The sequence below is a fragment of the Talpa occidentalis genome, unplaced genomic scaffold (assembly GCF_014898055.3).
Source record: "Talpa occidentalis isolate TD23 unplaced genomic scaffold, MPIMG_talOcc4v2.1 talOcc4.6, whole genome shotgun sequence".
NCBI lineage: Eukaryota > Metazoa > Chordata > Mammalia > Eulipotyphla > Talpidae > Talpa > Talpa occidentalis.
The window spans coordinates 58,676,558-58,695,638 of NW_023604972.1; the positions used below are offsets into that span (position 1 = coordinate 58,676,558).

Sequence of the window (19,081 nt, forward strand, 5' to 3'; positions counted from 1 at the left end):
TTGTATGATTGAAGGAGTCCGCATTTGTACCACACCCCCAAAATGCAAACAAATATTTCTATCAAATGTTGTTTTTTACATAAAAAAATCACTCTTTGCATTTTAAAACTACCTAGACTATCTAACATTTCTTCAAATTATTGATGTTCATATCACAATTAATGCCTGAATGAAGTGAGAGTTTGCATATACGAAGAATAAACATGAATAATGGTTCACTTGCATTTTTATTCCAAAAAATTAATCATTGGTTATAAAAATTTAGTAAATGAAGGCTGTTTTTCTGCCCAAATATGTTAGAATGTGACAAAGTTCTGAATTTCAGTGCAGTGAGTCATTTTTATCAACCATTTCACTATAATAATGCTTGAATTAAAGCTAAACAGCCTAATTAAACTAACAGATAGCCTTCATAAAAAAAAATCTATATGAAAACATAGCCAGTGAATGCCACCCTGGAACTTAACATCTAATTTACACATTCAAAATTTTTATATCCAGTAAATTATCATATCACAAGATGCAATATTCTAAAATGACAAAAATATAGTTTGCATAACTTTAAAATGTGTTTAAACCTATATTTCATACAAAAACCATTTCTTATAATGTTGGTAGAGAAACTATTTGTACAGTGAATTGGTTGATTTATATTCTTGAATTGATAATCAGTAACCTACTGCTACACTTTAATTCTGCCTTAAGTTTCTTGTGTAACTTTAATAAAGTTATATCACATGGTTTTTTCTATCTCTTCTAATTGGCAGGGGTCATCATTATGATACCTTTATGGTTGTGGTATGCCATTCCCACTCATTTTAATGTTTGAATATGATACAAGTGGATCTGAACTATGACTGCACATTAGAATCATCTATGAAAGGTTTTAAACCATATTGGGCTAGTCCCGATTCCCATAGATTTTACATTAAATTCACTGAAAGTAATCTTTTGAAAAAGCTTTCCAGATTATTCCAAAGTGAATATAGCTTTGAGAAACACTAAATTGAAGGATATGGTAATAATGAAAATGTTTTGCTCACAATGCACTAGAATAGATATCCAACAGTAAAAATATGAATTGAGTATAGTCAGCTACCTCCAGAAAAGACATTTAGTAAGCCAGGTTTGGCCCAGTTCTTCGTTTGAATTTCCTCTTACTTCTTTGATTTTAAGATATTATAGTGTTCTTTCCATGTTAATGATTTTTTTCACAATTATTATTTTTTTCTTGATAGAGCACAGAGTGACTCATTTTTAAGTGCCCCTTTGAATAATAAAATGGAAGCCAGCTATGGAGAGATAAGTCCATTTTTTCAAAGGCTTCATTATCTATAGCAACAACGTATAATCCATGAAATTGCCAAAGAACCCTCCAAAAAGTAAAATGACATCAGCAACATTAATATAATCAATATTGAGCCCGTGTGTACTAAAGGAATGAAAAAAGATAAGGAATGATAAAAATTGAATGGGATTAATCTGTGATGGTTTCTTAGAGTCCCTGGCTTACATAAGATCTAGAAGGAAGTGATAATATTCAAGTTAACAAAGGTGCTTTATGTAAAAATGCTGCAGTAATGAAGTATGAATAAGCTATGGTCCTCCCTCTAAATTTAGTCCAATCTAACTCATAATGCAAAGGAAGAATGTACTAGAATGGGGAAGGATGGATTTATTCCATTTTCAAAGGATTGGACAGGATGTGAAAAAGAGATTTGAACTAAGTTTTGCAGTAGCAGCAGAGAGTGGTTGGGAAGATGAAGATTCTTTCCAACAGAACTATTAACATAAATAACATCCTTTGAGAAAAAAAAAAAGCACAAGATGAATGAAAGAAGGAATTTCACAGAGGTGAGGATGCACAATTGCTTTTGGAAAAAGATTTGAGCTAAGTTTTGCAGTAGCAGAGGAGAGTGGTTGGGAAGATGAAAATTCTTTCCAACAGAACTATTAGCATACATAATATTCTTTGGGGAAAAAAAAAAAAAAAAACATGATGAATGACAGAAGGAATTTCACAGAGGTGAGGATGCACAATTGCTTTTGGAGAAACAATCGCCAATTCATTAGGCTTTAAAAATATAATTAAGAGAGATAAGGAAACAAGTGATTTGACCAAAGTTGGAGGCAATAAAGATTGTTTGAGGAGTTTGATATCCATAACTCCTAAGTACCAATATTCCCAAAAGACTGCAACTAAAATTTAAATAATATCAGGCCCTTAAAATCTTTCCTCAACTAATTACTCGGATGTGTGAACAAACGTCCAGTCTGATATGAGACCAAATTGTACATAAGTTAATTATTACAAGAAAGGAAGTCACAGTTCTCAGGATTTTATTGTAAGGAATAAGCTTGCAGAAAATCCTTTCATTCTGGGGCTGGGAGGCTGTCATTCAGTACTTTCTCAGCTCTTTTGATAGAAGAGCAGTCGACCTCATTCTGAATTTATATGCATAGGTCCAACATTAAACCACTCACTGTAATATTTTGACCAGGCGGTACACTGAAGCATTTAGTTTTTTGTTTGTTTGATTTAATTACTATATTTTTTAATTTCAAGATCCCTATCCAGTATCTATCCTGATTCCCTAAAAAAAAAAAAAAAAAAATACACCGGGGACAGAAAGGAAAAATCACTGCATAAAAGGTAATTAGCACGTCCTCGTCTTTTTATAACTTTATAATTGAAACCTCATTAAAAGCTTTCTAGGTCTCCTTTCCCCTTAGTGACTAGGTGCCCCTATTTTTTTTTTTTAACTAATGTGACTAATTGTAGGCAAAGACTAGAAAAAGTCTGATACCTGTTGGAAAATAATAGCAAGGTTAAATAAGTGGGGTGGCTTTTTAGGTTGCCTTTAGCCTCGCATTAAAAAAAAAAAAAGAGAGGGGGTGGGTGTCAATGTCTTTTTCTCTTAGAGTCCTGCCTTTTTCTCAGTCCCAGCTAAAGATTCTGAGGGAAATGAGAGCACTATTTTGTTTCTCCCTGGTATTGCAGATAGGGGGAGGAGGTGGTTATTAGAGAGAAGAAGCTCTTCCTCTCTCGGTTTCCCCCTCTCTCCGCCTGACGGCACCGCTCTCTTGCGGGCTCGCTCGTTCTCCTAGGTGATCCATTTCTAGGCAACGTGGGGCGAGTGCTGAAGCTGCCAGGCTCGCTCCTCGCTCGCTCCCTGCATCCCGCCGGGCGAACAGCTCCAAAAGCATCCTGCAGCCCGCGGCGGCTTCCCTTCGCCGCCCGGCCCCGCCGCTCGCGCCCGGCACAAGTCCCCCGCCACCGCGCCCAGCAAGCCGGCTCCCGGGCCCGCCGCGCCGAGCTCCGCTCCCCGCCTCGCGCAGAAGGGGAATTTTCTCTGCATTACTATCTGCATTGCCTTGAAGTTCACTTTTACTACCCCTCTTGGAGAGGGCATTTTCCCGTCCCCGTTGGAACCTGGATGCTCCGCTTGGAATCTCCTAATCTTTCCCTTCCACTTAGATTTTATTTTGGCAGCGAGGACAAGTGATTCTCTGCGGGCCGTTAGGGCGGGGGCGGGGGGTGCTTTTTTGGCTGGGGGAGGGGGAGGGGAACATCCGGCGAGAGGAGGGGGGTGGTCTGTTGGAAGTTGCGGCGGAGCTGGGACCGGAGACCGGTGGACCCGGCGCAGCGATGGGGATGTTCTGAGCTCCAGCCTCTCCTCCTGCCCGACAGCAGCCGAGGCTGGATACATTTTGAAAAAGCCAAACTGCAAAAAAACTCTGGCGATGCCAAAATTCCCCTCCAAGTGACACGGCTTTGCGAAGGAGGTTTCCTCAGGCTGGGCTCTTTTCCTTATTGGTTCTGCCTTTCTCAGCGACGATTAAAGGCTTTGCTCTGGCAATAGGAATTTAGGGGGAAAAGCTGTGCTAAACTCTGCCGTGATTTCAAACTATTTGGACTGTTTTTTTTAAATATATATTGAAAGGAAAGCCATCCTAAAAGAGAATCAACATAAGAGGAGATGGAAGTTTTCCCCTTGATCTTGGTTTTGTGCGTCTGGTGGTCTCGAACCTGGGACTCGGCGAATGCAGATTCGATCATTCACATCGGTAAGAAAGGGCTGGTGCTGACGGTGGACACTTTCACCGATTCGTTTCTCAAACGTCTCTCCTTGCCTTCCCCTCCGCCCTCTGTATGGCTTGTCAGCGGTGGCTTAGCTTCATTGCGCCTTCCCGCTACCCTTTCCTAACACACTTGTTCAGTTCACCGACACTATGTGGCTGCTCCAACCTTGACTTGTGCTGTTGTTTCGCGATGGATCGTGGAGTGTGGGCTGCATGCGTGGGGGGCTCGAGTTTCCCTCAGTGTGCGTGTGTGCCGGGGGGTGCGGGGGGTGTTCTAACTGTGTGGCGAAAGGAAGTTTAATCGACTCTACCATCCATATTCTTTCCCGGATGTACATTTGCTTCATTAAGGAAAAAATACATCTTTGGGGAAACAGAGGAGGTGTCACCTGTGAGGCGGAAAGAACTAGAGTGGGAAGTGTGGGGTTGGGGGGGCCGAGCTCCCTCCGGATCGAACAGGTGGTTTTGCAACGTGAGCTGGCTGCGTTCGCCGCAGCGTCGTGCGATGGTGACCCGGTGGTGCTGGATGAGCCCCCAGCCTCCTCTTCCCGTCCCCTTGGCTTTGCGGTCCTTGCGTGGAGTCGCCGCGGTGGAGGCGGGAGGGGCTGGCGAAGGTGTCGGCCCGGGCTGGGAGCCGCGCGCCCCGCCGCTTCCAACGCGCTCCCCGGGCCTGAAGGGGAGGCCGGACTCGCCTCGGGGCGCGGGGGAAACGCGAGACAAACGCTCGCGGGCGGCCCCCGTGGGTTGGCTCGCAGACACCCGCTTCGCGTCGCCTCGCAGTCAACGGAGCAGTCGCTGGAGGCTGAGAGCAGGGGCGCCGGGCTGAGGCCGGGCGGCCCTGACTCGAGGAAGGACGGCCGAGCCGGCTCGGAGATGCTAGTGGCCCCACCTATTGGCAACCAGACGGGCTGGGACGGGCCGCGGCGGGCGGGGGCGGCTGGGGGCTGCGCGTCATTATCATGCACAGCGCTCGCAGCTTCAGGCTCCAACTCTTCTCACTTGCTAATCCGTGAATGCTGAGGGGAGACGGGCTCTTGCAGCCTTTGTGCGTTAATGCGACGATTTCCTGTACGAAAATTCGCGTCCCTAGACCGGGAAGGTCCATTTACTGGGCTGCAGAGAAGCCCCTGTTGGGGAATTTTTTCGCGGCACAGGACTTTTATCTGTCCACATGGCTCGATGTTCTGCAAATCGAGGCGACAGATGGGTCGCAGCGTCTTCCCTTACCGTCCCCGTGCGCCTCCCCTGAGCAACACACACACTCACACTGACACTCACACGCTCACACGCTCCTGGAAGGGGAACCTGCCCTAAGTGGCCATTGTGCTTGCCCAAGAAAGGGGCTCCTTCCATCTGGTGTGGTCTCCCACAGCGAGGAGCCCCTCAGCTCCAAGGGGCTCCCTCTCTTGGTCTCAGAGGCTGTCTTTGTAAACATGTCTGCCGTTCTCTATCATTTACAGCAATAGAACCATATATATATGCAATATATAACATATACTATATATTATGTACGTGTGCAGAAGTAATGAGGTCAGGATTCAGAAAGCCTTGCACTTACGCATTAAGTAAATTAAGCTCCAGATAGCGTGCACCTGGATCACGTTTTATCTTGGGGCTAACAGTGCCTGTGGGTGAGAACTTTTCAGGGAGAAATTATTGTCTCATTGAGGGGTTCAGTATTGTTCAGATGAAGCTCAGAAATGAATAATGTTCCTCTTAAATAAGTGACATACATTTATGTTCAGTAGTAAATGACTGGAGTAGAAATGCAGATATATATTGTCATATATATGTATATCATCAATTCATTATTAGGGTTTTTTGCAATATCCTTGTCATAGCTCAGGAGGGAAGGGTTGTGGATAAATGGTTGTTTTATTGCTTATTCCTTGGCCTACACGATAAATACATTATTTGTAAACACCCACAGTGCTTGCTATCCTTTAGCAGATGAATACTATTTGCAATGCTGTCTGGGCATTTGTTTCAAAATAGAACACAACCGTTGTCTTTTTTTCTTTTGCATTCTGTTGTCTGTCAGTGTGACATGGCTTACTTATTTATAACCAAACTAAAAAAAAAAAGTGTGTACAAATTAGATTTCTTTATAGAACTGGTTGTATGCATTAACTGTATATATCCTACTGAAAGAAATAGTTCTCAGACAATTAATTTGACTTGAATGCAATTAGTACATTAGACAAGAGGATTAGTTCTTTTATAGACTACTTAGTATTGCCACGAAGCTAGCAAATTGATGATTTTTAAACGTCCCATATCTTTTATAATATTCTGAAAAATGTTACCTCTTAAAAACAAAACAAAACAAAACAATATGACCAAAACTCATTTGTGGCCACTATAGATATTAAAAGTTACATCTGCCTCTATCTCTATGTCAAGAAAATATAATAAATTCAAAAACGAATGTCCATTTTATAATTTTAAAGTACCATTTAATATTTATTAGAACAGTTTACTTACTAGGTAGAATAGGAAAGAGAATTATCTTTAGGAGGTGATTCCTTTCATTTAAACATTAAATGTGAGAAACATGCGTATAACCAAATGTATTATTTCAGAACTAAGGGAAAGAAAGGATAAAACTGGAGGGACAGTGAGTATTTCAATTCTAGAGACTGAAGGAGATAGGCAGAAGTGAAAGGTTTCACAACCCCCCCACGTCATGAGTTCAAGCAGAATGTAGCTGCAAAATGCAGTTCAGGCAAATTGGGAGATAAAAATATAGCACTTTAATAAGGTTTTTTAAATATTGAACCCTTTTTGGTATGGAACCAGATTTTATATATGAAAACTCTTTATTTCTGTTTCTGTCTTTGTTGTTACTTCATGCAGTTAAAGGAAGTCAGTTCAATATTTTAAAATGTTTTATTAACACATTAGATGACTGCAATAACAGGATGTAATGATTAAACTGTAATGATTGAACCTGAAATATATTTCAGTTAAATGTATTTCAGTTAAAATCCGTAGTATTTTATCTACTTTGGGGCGCAGTTAAATATTTTAAAGATACACTTGTTTAATAAACAAGTACACTGACATACACACAGTATGCAGAAATGAATCACCTCCATTGTGAGCTTCTATGCCCCATAATAGAAACTATGCAATTTTGAATTATGTTTCTACTTTGAGCCTATGCATTGATTGAGTAATTTCATCAGACCCACATTACTTGATTGCTTAGAAGTTTCCTAATGATCTGCATGCTGTAGGAAGAACCGAAAAGTCGTGAGTGGAATGGCAATGATATTGTGTTTTATGAGGCTATTCAAAAGTCGCTCTGATTTATGTAGCTAGAAAGCCCCAAAGTCTTTGAGATTAGCCACACTGACTGCTATTTTCTTCATACATCAGTCGTCCCACATTCTTTACTCCCTAAACACAACAGGAGTTTAGAGCACTGCTTTAATTAAGCGGGGATTAGGTGGCATTTCCAGTCAACTGCACAGTTTGTGTTTTTCTTCATATCTAATATGGAGGATCTCATGTTTTAAGAGTTTAATGCATGCTCATTTATTTACCTAGTTCCTGTGCTAACAGAACTGATTGAAATGAGCTATCCTCAGTTATATATCTCTACAAAGGAACACTCAGATAGTGTACTTACCCATATATTACAAAATTCACTAAGATGTTTTGTTATCGGTCATTGTAAAATAGCTTTTTCCAACAGGGAATAGAAATACGGCACTTATTCATGTTTGTCTCTTAAGCAAATGATACTTTATCCTCTGAGATCATAATCATCTACTGTGACAAGTTTGAGAAGCCCCAGGTAAATTACAAAATATTTCACCATGAGAAAGTTTGATTGAAAGTACAAAAGTGGTGGGTAAATAAAATTTGTCAACACATTAGAAATAATCAGAGTACATCTAGAGACTCAGTTTTCATTACTTCTGCACTGAGGACTAACTAAACTACCAAATACAGACATTTGTAGATAATGTACCCTGGCTTCTATCAAAATGTTTCATTTCAAATCTTTTCATGATTAACATCAGTTTACAGTTGTTCACAGGAGTCTTCATGAACATTATACACCAACTAAGTTCAATTTCAATGATTTGTTAGTCTTTTATTTTTAACAGTAGTTACCTACCTAAGTTAATAATATGTAGTGTAAACTTCAAGAAAGTACTAAGAAGTAGATTTTGAATTAAAATAAAAATATGTTTTTCTATTATTATTTTCTGTATCATTAATACTGTTATTGGAAGCACAATTCAGATGCACATTAAGTTAGACAATGTTATTAATCAATGATGACATGACTAATAAGCCATTACACTAAGGACCTTTGCTTTCTACTCCAAGTGAAATATATTTTCAATAGATATCTCCTATACATTTTAATTCAAATTTGAATAGAATTCAAGGTGATTAACTTTCCACTCATCTAACAATAGAAATTATTGAGATTGTTAGCAGTAATGAAAGATGCATTACACTTAACTCTGATCTCTAAGGCTAATTTTATCATACTGTAATATTACCTCAAAGGGACAGTGCAATTTAAAACCACAATCTCAAATACAAAGTATTTTCTTTACCTTTACTTGCATGTATTATTTGATTTTTTAAAAGTAAATTATTTAGTGTTGCTATGGATTCTTCATGACAAGGCAGCATACTGGTATCAGTACTTAGTTTAACTATGAATACAATTTTTATTAGAAAAAAAACATTTCCTATAAATATAGCTTTACCATTAGGTGTCACTGCATTCTGAGCTGCTCTTTTGTAGTTCTACTTGAAAACCACATGAAATGTTTTTTTTTTTTTTTTAAATTCACACACACACACATACGCACACACAAACAATGAGGTTTGTGATACTGTAGATACAGGTGGTTTTTATTTTCAAGTCAGAAAAGGAAGTAAAAGTCCTGCACCTTAATCTTAAAATGGTATAATTCTAGGATAGAGCCATACCCTCTACACTCTTTAGAGAGTAGATTGTTCTACCTAGTGATATAAAATGTTCACAAGTTTAAAATAAAACAAAAATGAGAAAAAAAAAATCTCTGAAAAAAATCAAGACACCAAAAAATGATTCAAATATGTTTAACGGTGGTGGTATAAACAGACATCAGTGAATAGTTTGTTAAACAATTTCTAAAATGGTTCTGCTTACCAGTGAAACCATTGGGGGGTCCCACAGTGGTGATTTTTGACAGGAAACATACACAGAACTATGAAAAAAATATATGCATGGGAACAAATATAGATATGTGAAAATAATGCCAACAAATGAATTTTCTGAATGGCCACATGTTTTCAGATGATTTTGGACTGGTAAATGGTAATTCTTATGTATTGTAGCAATCTACAATGCACAAATTAAGATTTAAACTACTACTCAATTCAGCTTTAAAATTATATGAACAAAAATAAAGACAAATAATTACATTTGAGGAAATGAGAAAAGAGATATAGTTAGGTATAGTTCAGGTAGCTTTAAAATTGTTAGATCTAGAATGGAATATAAAAATAACCTACAAGGGAAATAAATGAACCAGAAATACTTTATAATTTAAATTAAAGGATCTTTTAAAATGAAGATGGTTTGGGTAAGAACAAGAATTATGCATATTATTTCATCAGATAGTCTGGATAACTCCAATAATAGATTGAGAGAACTGTATGTTTTCCTTTTAGAATTTTTTTTTGGTTTTGTTTTCCTCTAACATTAAGGTGTCCCATACACAACTACTTTTTTTTTTTTATTAAATTGGACTTTATTTTTTAAATTGTGTTAATTTTTTATAATGGTAATGTTGGTTTACAAACTGTACATGATTCATCATGCTTATAAATGCTGATTGGAGGAAGGAGTAGTCTCCTATTTCCACCAGCCCTGACTAAAGTAACCTTTAGAGTTTGTAAACTTGTATCACAGCAGGTCTATTAAATTGGACATTACTTGAAAATGTTAAGTATAAAAGAAGTAGCCAGTGTTCCTTCAATGTTCTCCATTGTTTTTAATGCCTATGACAGGCTCCCCTACCTTTCCTTGCTAGGTGGTTACCAATGTGGAGCTGAGGCTGAGTGGGCCCACTGATTATTTCCTGAATGGCTAGGTGAAATGCCAGAGACCAGTACAGAAGAAGCTAGGCACTAAAAGGGGAGGCTGTGTGTGTTAAAACATTTAAATTGTTCTTCATTCAAGTTCTTCATTATCAAATATTTTTACTTATGGAAAAAGGCCAAGTAGTTAATTATATTAAAATAACAATTAGTTAGCTTTTTGTTCATCTCCAGATATTTCAAATTACTAATTTAAAATTGATCTTGCTTTGTTCTCTGGGTACCTGATTTTCTTTCTAAAAAACTGAGACTTGACTATTGGGTTTAGAAATGTTGAAGAAAAGACGAGTTTGACAAAAATTCTTTCAGAGGTCTGAAAATAACAATATACTGATTGGGAAAGATTCAAATATTTATTGGGACTTGGAGACCTCTGGGAGTTTTGCTAAAAGAAGAGAACAGGGGATATAGAGGTGGAAATACACGGAAAAGGAAAGATTGTGTTTTAAAAAAATTGGAGGTGTTTTATATATATGGTAACTTATCAATAATATGAATATTTTCAGTAAGATATAAAATAAAAATAAAATATAAAGATATAAGATATAAAAAGATACACAATAAAAAAAAATACTGCTTTTGATTCCTATCTGTTTGATTCTTGATTCCTGAGTTTGGATAGCAAGTGTTCAAATATCAAGGAAACATGTTTTTTTTCTTTTTTGTAATTTTGTATAAATTGTACTTAGTCTGTGACAAAAATATTCACAAGAGAAATCCTTATGGTAGTTCTTTTAGTTATGCTATTTAGTGTCATTTAGTTCCCTGGATTAGCCCTCAAATTTACATAAAAATTGCTTATCTGAAATTATGAGTGGATTATACCTTAAGGAGTTTTTTTTTTTTTAATTAATTTATTTATTTATACAAGCACTGGGTAGAGTCAGAAGTGCGGGAGGGTGAGAGAATTCACTGAGCCAGAGCTGGGAGCAGAGCAGGCAGAAGGACCCGAAGTACACTGCTGAGGGGAGCATCAGGCAGCCGGAGAGGGAGAGGTCTGTGCGCCATGTGGGACCCTCCTCTGGTGGCCAGGAAGCAGCCAGGGATGGAACCAGCACTGCAGAGGCTGAGGGCAGCTTCGCAACCCACAGCTCAACCCGCTGCACCACCGGGGAGACCCACCTTAAGGAGTTTTGATAGAACAACACAAGTAAAATCCATATATAGCATCTTAGTAATGTACTAAAGGACATGTAATATTCCTATAAGTGGTATTAAAATAGCATCACATTCTCTAATTATAATAGACTTGTTTGAGTGAATTGCAGATTTTCTAAGTAAATTCTGTAATGGATTTGATATACTTAAAAGTGTGCTTGCAACAACCATTTAAAAAAATACAATTATTTCAAAGGCAATGCATATCATTGCTGTGCAGAAATTTTTATAGGGGAAACACATTAATAGGATTCATTTTCAGTGACACAATTATTTCCTTTCATGGAACTTTTACTTCTTACTGTGCTATCTTGTATATTGATGACAAATCTATAGTCATAGTGAAAATGAGGAAAGAATGTTATAATTTGCTAACTTTAAAATTAAACTTTTTGAAAAAGAAGTTTAGTGCTTTCATCAGTGTCTTATTAACACACCTAATTATGTATATTACATTGATTTTGCTGGTAAAATAAAACTACTTGTAATCAAATAAGAGTATCAGTAAGAGAGGAATTACATTTTTTGTGTTCTTAGTCATTTCTAGTGCTATCTCCCCATATAGAGTTATTTTTTTCTTATATTATAATGTGTCTTGCAGTTTGCTTCTGCTTGCTTACATAATGGAGGTGTAGACATGAAAAGTGAGGTAAAGAGAGTCCTGTTCTTTGGACACAACAATGGCTTATTAAAAAAAAAGGCAAGCAGCAAGCTGTGTTATGACTGGAGACCAGGAACATAGTTAATGAAATACAAAACATCAAACAATATTTTAAAGTTGCTGGTTCATAATTTCCTGGGGTGATAAAATTTAATCATTTAAAGAACATGATAAGCAGATTGAAATTCAAATATAAGTTGGAATGGACAACTAAAATTGGTGAAGTGCTCAGGTTACTTAACTGCACATCATTAAATGGCATGCCCCACTGGCAGCACACTTTAGATTGGCTTATTATCTTAGAAACCAAAGGTCAGGCAATATCTTAAGAGCTGAAGTGGGGAAGAGTGTCAGTCCTATTGTTCTGTTGCATGTAGTTTAAGGTGAATTAAAATCTAGAAGACTCATTGTCTGCTAATCTCCACAATCTGACAACAGACAGAGTTTTTTTAGTGATGTAGTGGCAATTACTATATTGCTCTTTGGTGTACAGATCTTTGCTGCTTTTATGAATGGTGATAACAGGAAACTAGTGGAATTTTCTTTTAAAAAAAACCTCTCAACATAGCCTAGAAGAGATGTGGCCTGTGTGAAAACCATTATAAATACCTTAACAAAGTTGTTTAATAATTTTTCAATATCTCATTAGTGTGGGTGGTTGGTGGTTCATGCACAGACTTGAAAGGGATTACTCCTCTGTTCCAGGAGAGATTTTGGTGGTGTAGTCATGATAGATTTTGGACATTTTATGTAATTCATTATTTTCAAGCTGAGAAATAATGATCTGTATTCTCATTCCATTTACAGAACATATATGTTAAGTTTACATGAGCACAATTACATATGATGTTTTAGAGGAGATTTAACAAATGCTTATGGAGTACTTCTCATGTGCTAAGTTGAATACAAAATAATTCACATAAGATTGTTTCCCATCCTTAGAGATTTTTAGGTGTAACTGCCTTCTATTGTAATTAGGATGCTGAAGGTAGAGTAATTCAGGACTCACAGTGAGATGACTTGTGGTCTCTTATGGCACTGGAGATATGATAATTCAGTAAATACTATCACATTACCCTTAAGGTGCCCTAAAGCAAACATGCATTTCAGAAAAAACAAAATGTATAAGGATAAGGGAGTTACCATTTACTAAAGTTCTTCATTTTATAATAGATGATCTCTTTACTCATTTTTCTGATGGTTTATCATTCACCTTGCTGCTAGAGGCTACAAAGTCTGTCTCATCACACAAAATCAGAACCATTGGAGATTCTCTACCATTTTTTTTCTCTTCCAATGTTAAGTTTTATGGTAAAGAAAAGAAGGAGGTAGTTTTAAGTTCCTGTCAATCTGTATTTAATAAGATTAATAAGATTGTAAATTTAAAGTTACATATCAGATCATTCCTCTAACTGTTGTTTCTTAGATATGGAGAGATCAAATTAAATACACTTTTTTTCTCTCTGAAGTTGATTGTATAATACTATTTCATAGCACTGGTTTGTCCATTTTTCTAGATGTATAAAATTTCTGAAAATGACATAATAGCATAATGACCAATGTAAAAGGAAAATTAGATAAATAGAAATCAGTTAACTTTACATGTAGGGTAAGTATTGTTGGGAAAACATTGCTGCCAACATCTGTGGGTATAACTGAGAATTGAACTAATATCAAAACTTGAAAATAAGAGCTAGTTCAACACTAACTGGTTGATACTCTCCTCAAGAATTCTTGTTGTGGTTGATAAACAGTTAACAAGTAGCAAAACTGGCTGCTCTGATTCTTCTTTTTTTTTTTTTTTTTTTTTCCTGTGTACCCTTCGGTGGCAATGCTAATGAGCAGTGAAATGGCCAAAAGCAAGGAAGAAGGAGCAAAGGTTTTTAGATAATCCATAAACCGGAAAATCAGCCCTTGAATGCTCATCTGCACAGGCTTGCTGAGAGAAATGTTTTTTTTTTTTTTTCCTCTCAAAATATTGCTCAGATTCTGAAGATAGAACTTGCTCTTGGCTGCTGAATTTGAAAGAGGAATGAAACTTCCAGGCCACCAAAGAGGAATAAACTGAATGATACAGAGTGGAAGCAGAATAAAGAATATTGTTGGAAAGAGTGTCCTTCAGGGGTAATACTGCTGATAGCCAAGACCATGTGATTAGCTCAGTTTTTCTGTGTGATCTCTATCGTGATGTATTTTTAAGAAAATATATGGACTCCAGCTATACTTTTTAAACACTCTAGGTAGTTATATATTAACTGTGTTGGGTTTACATTCATATATATATATATATATATATATATATATATATGGTGTACTGAGTATCTATATTGATGTCTACTCACAGTAGACATCTAGGTGATACTATATTGTAGGCCATGAGGAAGAATTTTAATATTAAACATTGAAAAAGAAAATATAAAAACATCACTGATAATTGCAAAAAATCTGGCTAGTGTTTAATTGTGGAGAAGAGGAAGGAGGAGGGAGATAATATTATCAAGAAATGGAATGCTTCAGTATTATTGTCTTATTTATGAAACTGAGTCATTGTTATAAAAGTGTTGATTTCATATGTACATTTATTTGTAAGTAATGATATACCTGCTGTTGTCTCTGCTCAAAGCAAAATCTACTGGTTCAGAGTCTGTCTTAAGACTCCATTAATCATAGGGTGGCTTTGTACTTGTATGATGCCAGGATCACTAAATAGCAAGTCAGAGAACAATTCAGAAATTTGCATTTAATCACGGCCATTCCTGTGATGGATTCAAATAACAAGTTACTTTCCTCTGTCATCTAGTATGATATCTTAGAATCTTTGAATACCCTCTAATATAGGCAGGGAGTGTCCTAAGGTGTTCAAGGAGGACAAGTGGAGAAGAAATGTACAGAGAGAATAAATATGTTCACCCCTGTTCACCCCGTGAGAGGTAGTTTGGGATATTTTAAGTTTTTAGTATTTCATAAGACACATTTAAGAAGATAATGTGTAAGACTTTTTTCATTGACTTATGACAGCATTAACACCTTCTTCTCTCACCCTTGGATGAGAAAGTATGAAAAATTAGTTTTATTGTAAAGTATCTTTAAAAAATAATCCTAAGAAGTTAATTTTGTTATACCATAGATGGTATTCTTTGTTTATCATAACTGATAATGAATATATTTACCTAATTGATATTTTGCAACTTAAACATTAAATGTTCTTCACTTCCATATCAAATGAAGATATTATATTCTGCGATGATGAGTAATTAAAGAACTTCCTGAAGCCAATTGAGATTCATTATGTGGTCCTTGATTGAACTTCAAGTGAAATTATTTTCATACATCTAAAATATCAGACGAAACGGGGCCTCCCTGGTGGCACAAGGGGTGAAGATGCAACCTATGAAGCTGTCCACAGTCTCTGCAGCATGAGTTCGATCCCTGATCTCCGGGCCCTGCCAGGGAGCAATCCACGTGGTACAACAGACCTCTCCTGTCTCACTCGCTGCTCCCCTCAGCAGTGTGTTTCAGTCAGGCTGCCTGTTCTGTTCTCCACTCTGTCTCTGGTGAATCCTCTCACTCCCACACCTCTGGCCCGTACCCCAGTTCTTGTATGCATAAATAAATAAATCTTAAAAAAATATATCAGACGGAATGAGAATATTTTCCACAGAAGATCCCTGAAGTCACAGAGGCTGTTATTCCCTATTGTATCAGGACACAATTGATATATAACATTGTATCAGTTTAAGATGGACAATGTGTTGATTTTTGGTACTTTTACATATTGAAAAATACCTCTCACATAATTAAAGTTTCCTTTTCATGGAAAGATATTGAAGATCTTCTCTTTTAGAATTTTTAAGTATGTAATATAGTATTATTAGCAGAAATCATGGTGTTGTACATTACATCCCCAGAATTTGTTAATACTATTTATAAATTGAAATCTGTATCTTTTGATTATGTCATCCCCCTTCCTCCAATATTTAGCCCCTAGTGACCACCATGCTACTGTATTTCTCTGAGTTCAGTTTTTCAGTTTATAGCATATATAAATGAAATCATATAATGTTTGTCTTTTTCTGTCTGCCTTATTGCCTCAAACATAATGCCCTCAAATTTTATTCAAATTGTGCATTATGGCAAGATTTTCCTGTTTCTCATGGCTGAATAATATTAGATTTTGTGTGTGTACGTGTGCTTATATAAATGTGTGTATGTATGTATGGATGGATGACGGATGCATGGATGGAAGAAACGAAGGAAAGACGGATAGATAGGTAGGTAGGTAGTAGGCAGATAGATAGACAGATAGATACTTCTTTCTATATCTGGTTATTATGAATAATGTGATGAATGTGGGAGTGCAGATACCTGTATGTGTTCCCGATTTCAATTTGCAGAAAAAACATTGCTTGAAAATATGGTAGTCCTATTTTTAATTTTTTGAGAACTTTCCTGTTAAGATGGTGGCAACCTGTGGGTGGACAAAAATTTAGTCCAAAGGTAGAACAGTTATTTATTAGAAAGCAAGAGATTCTCCAATCGAAGAGGGCTGAAAACTGAGAGGTGTCAGCACCCTGCCCAAGTAGTAAAGTCTTTTTATTGTATGGGTTAATAGAAAAGAGAGAGAAAGTTAGGTTTTCTTTGAGGATATGGGAAAGAGCCACTGTAACAGTTAACCTTGCTTAGGAACAGGATTATTGCCAACCTTGGTGCAGAGGGTGTCAAGAAGTGGAGGACTGAGTGGAAAGTTTGCAGGGTTTCTGTTCCCTGACTAGCTGTCTGGGGAGCTGCAAGAGGTCTCCATTCCACTGACAGAAGTACTTATGAGAGCATATATTTTTTCTGTAGTTCTTTTTTTTAAAAGATTTATGTATTTATTTATTTATTTATTTATTTAATTATTTATACAAGAGCCTGGGTACAGGCCAGATGCGCAGGAGGGTGAGAAAATTCACCAGAGCCAGAGCGGGGAACAGAACAGTCAGAATGACGAAATACACTGCTGAGGGGAGCAGCGGGTGAAACAGGAGAGATCGGCCATGCAATGTGGGACCCTTGCCGGCCAGCTGGCAGGGATCAAACTGGTGCTGCAGAGGTTGAGGACAGCTTCACAGCACTGCACTCAACCACCTGCGCCACCAGGGGAGGTCCTTTCTGTAGTTCTGTTCTAATCTCATTACACCTCCATAATGCTTTCCTTAGTGGCTGTACCAATTTATATTTCCACCAACAGGACACAAGATTTCCTTTTTCTCCACATGCCTCCAAACACTTCTCATCTCTTGTCTTTTTCATGATAGCCATTCTAAGTGTGAGGTGATTTCTCATTGTGGTTTTGATTTGCTTTACTCTGATGATGAATGATCATCAATTATTTTGTTAGATAACTGAGGGTCATTTGTATGACTTTTTTTGAAAATTGCCTATTCAGTTCCTTCCACCTATTTTTTTAAATCTGGTTGTTTGGTTGCTTGCTGTTGAGTTTCATATATTTTGGATATAACTCCTTATCAGATATTTGATTTGCAACTGTTTTCTCTGTCATTAGGTAGTTTTTTTTTTTTTTTCCTTTTGTTGATTGCTCCTTCTGTTGTGCTAAAACGGTTTAGCTTGATGTAGTCCCATATTTTTATCTTTACTTTTGTTGCTGTGTTTTAATATTCAGCAAATTCCTACAAAGATTAACATCGAGAAGCTCCCCTCCTGTCTTTTTTAGGAGTTTTATGATTTCAATTCTTATTTATTTATTTAATTCATTCCAAGTTGTCTTTTTTGAGTGATGTAAAATGGTGTTTCTTCTGCATTTTCATTTTTTTTTCAGTTTGCCTAACACCATTTATTTAAGAGATGCTCTTTCCCTGTTGAGGGTTCCTCTCTCCTTTGTCACATTTCAATAGACCTTATATGTGGGAAATTATTTCTATACCCTAATTCGGGTGCATCAATCTATTTTTTTTTTTTTTGCCAGTGCTATATTGTTTTGATTACTATAACTTTGTAATGTAGTTTGAAACCAAGGAGTGTGCTGTGTCTAGATTTGTTCTTGATTCTCAGGATTGCTTTGGCTATTTGGCATCTTTTGTGATGGATCATAAAAGTTATTGTTTTTCTTAATTTCTGTGAAAAGTGCCATTGGAAGTTTGATAAGATTTATTGAATCTATAGGTGGTCAATATGGATATTTTACCAATATTGATTATTCCAGTCAATGACTATGGGATGTTTCCATTTGTGTGTGCCATCTCAGCTTCCTTCATCAAAATCTTGTAGTTTTCAGTGTACATCTCATTTAACTTTTTGGTTAAATTTACTCCTAAGTATTTTATTATTTTAGATGCTGTTGTGAATGGGATGTTTCTTTCTTTTTCAGATATTTTATTATTAGTGTATAGAAAAACAACTGTTTTCTGTTTTCTGAATTCATTTATTAGTGTTAGCAGTTTTTGGATGGAATTTTAGGATTTTCTTTCTATAAGATCATGTCTGCAAAAAAAAAAATGATAATTATACTTCTTCCTTTCATATTTTGATTCTTTTATTTCCTTTTGTTGGCATGATAGCCCTGAAAGGACTTTCACTACTATCTTTAATAGGAGTGGTAAGAATATTATTCATGATCTTTGAGGGAAAGCTTTCAATTTTCTACTATGCAGTATGGTGTTGGATGCAGGATTGTCATGTATGATCTTTATTGTACTAGATATGTTCCTTCTGCACACAATTTGTTGCACTTTTTTTTTTTTTTTTGGTCATGAAAGGCTGTTGTATTTTGTTAAATGCCTTTCAGAAAATACTAATTAAAGGTCCCTGGTTAACGTAGCCTTTGACCTTAGGATTAGAGGGAGAGCTATCCAAGCCACTTATTAGGTCCTTGAGGGTGATAAAATTAACTTTAATGAAAATTGTTTTCTTTCATTTTCAGTGTTATGTAGATAGCATTCCATGACTTTTCTATTTATATAGAGAAAAGTATAAATAATAACAGCTACACGAAGAAGATACACATTGAAGGAACCTGAAAAATATTTTATTTCTTTTTAGATTAATGGAATAGTACAGTATTAG

At 36.6% G+C, this 19,081-nt stretch overlaps 1 protein-coding gene across 1 annotated transcript in view; it reads left to right on the plus strand.

Annotated features, from left to right (window-relative positions):
• Positions 1-3,288: 3,288 nt before the first annotated feature.
• Positions 3,289-19,081, plus strand: part of GRID2 (glutamate ionotropic receptor delta type subunit 2) — a 1,708,541-nt gene continuing 1,692,748 nt past the window's right edge. The window contains exon 1 of the mRNA XM_037529328.2: positions 3,289-4,068. Coding sequence (XP_037385225.2) covers positions 3,981-4,068 — 88 coding nt within the window. The 5' untranslated portion in view covers positions 3,289-3,980. The remainder of the gene's footprint in view (positions 4,069-19,081) is intronic.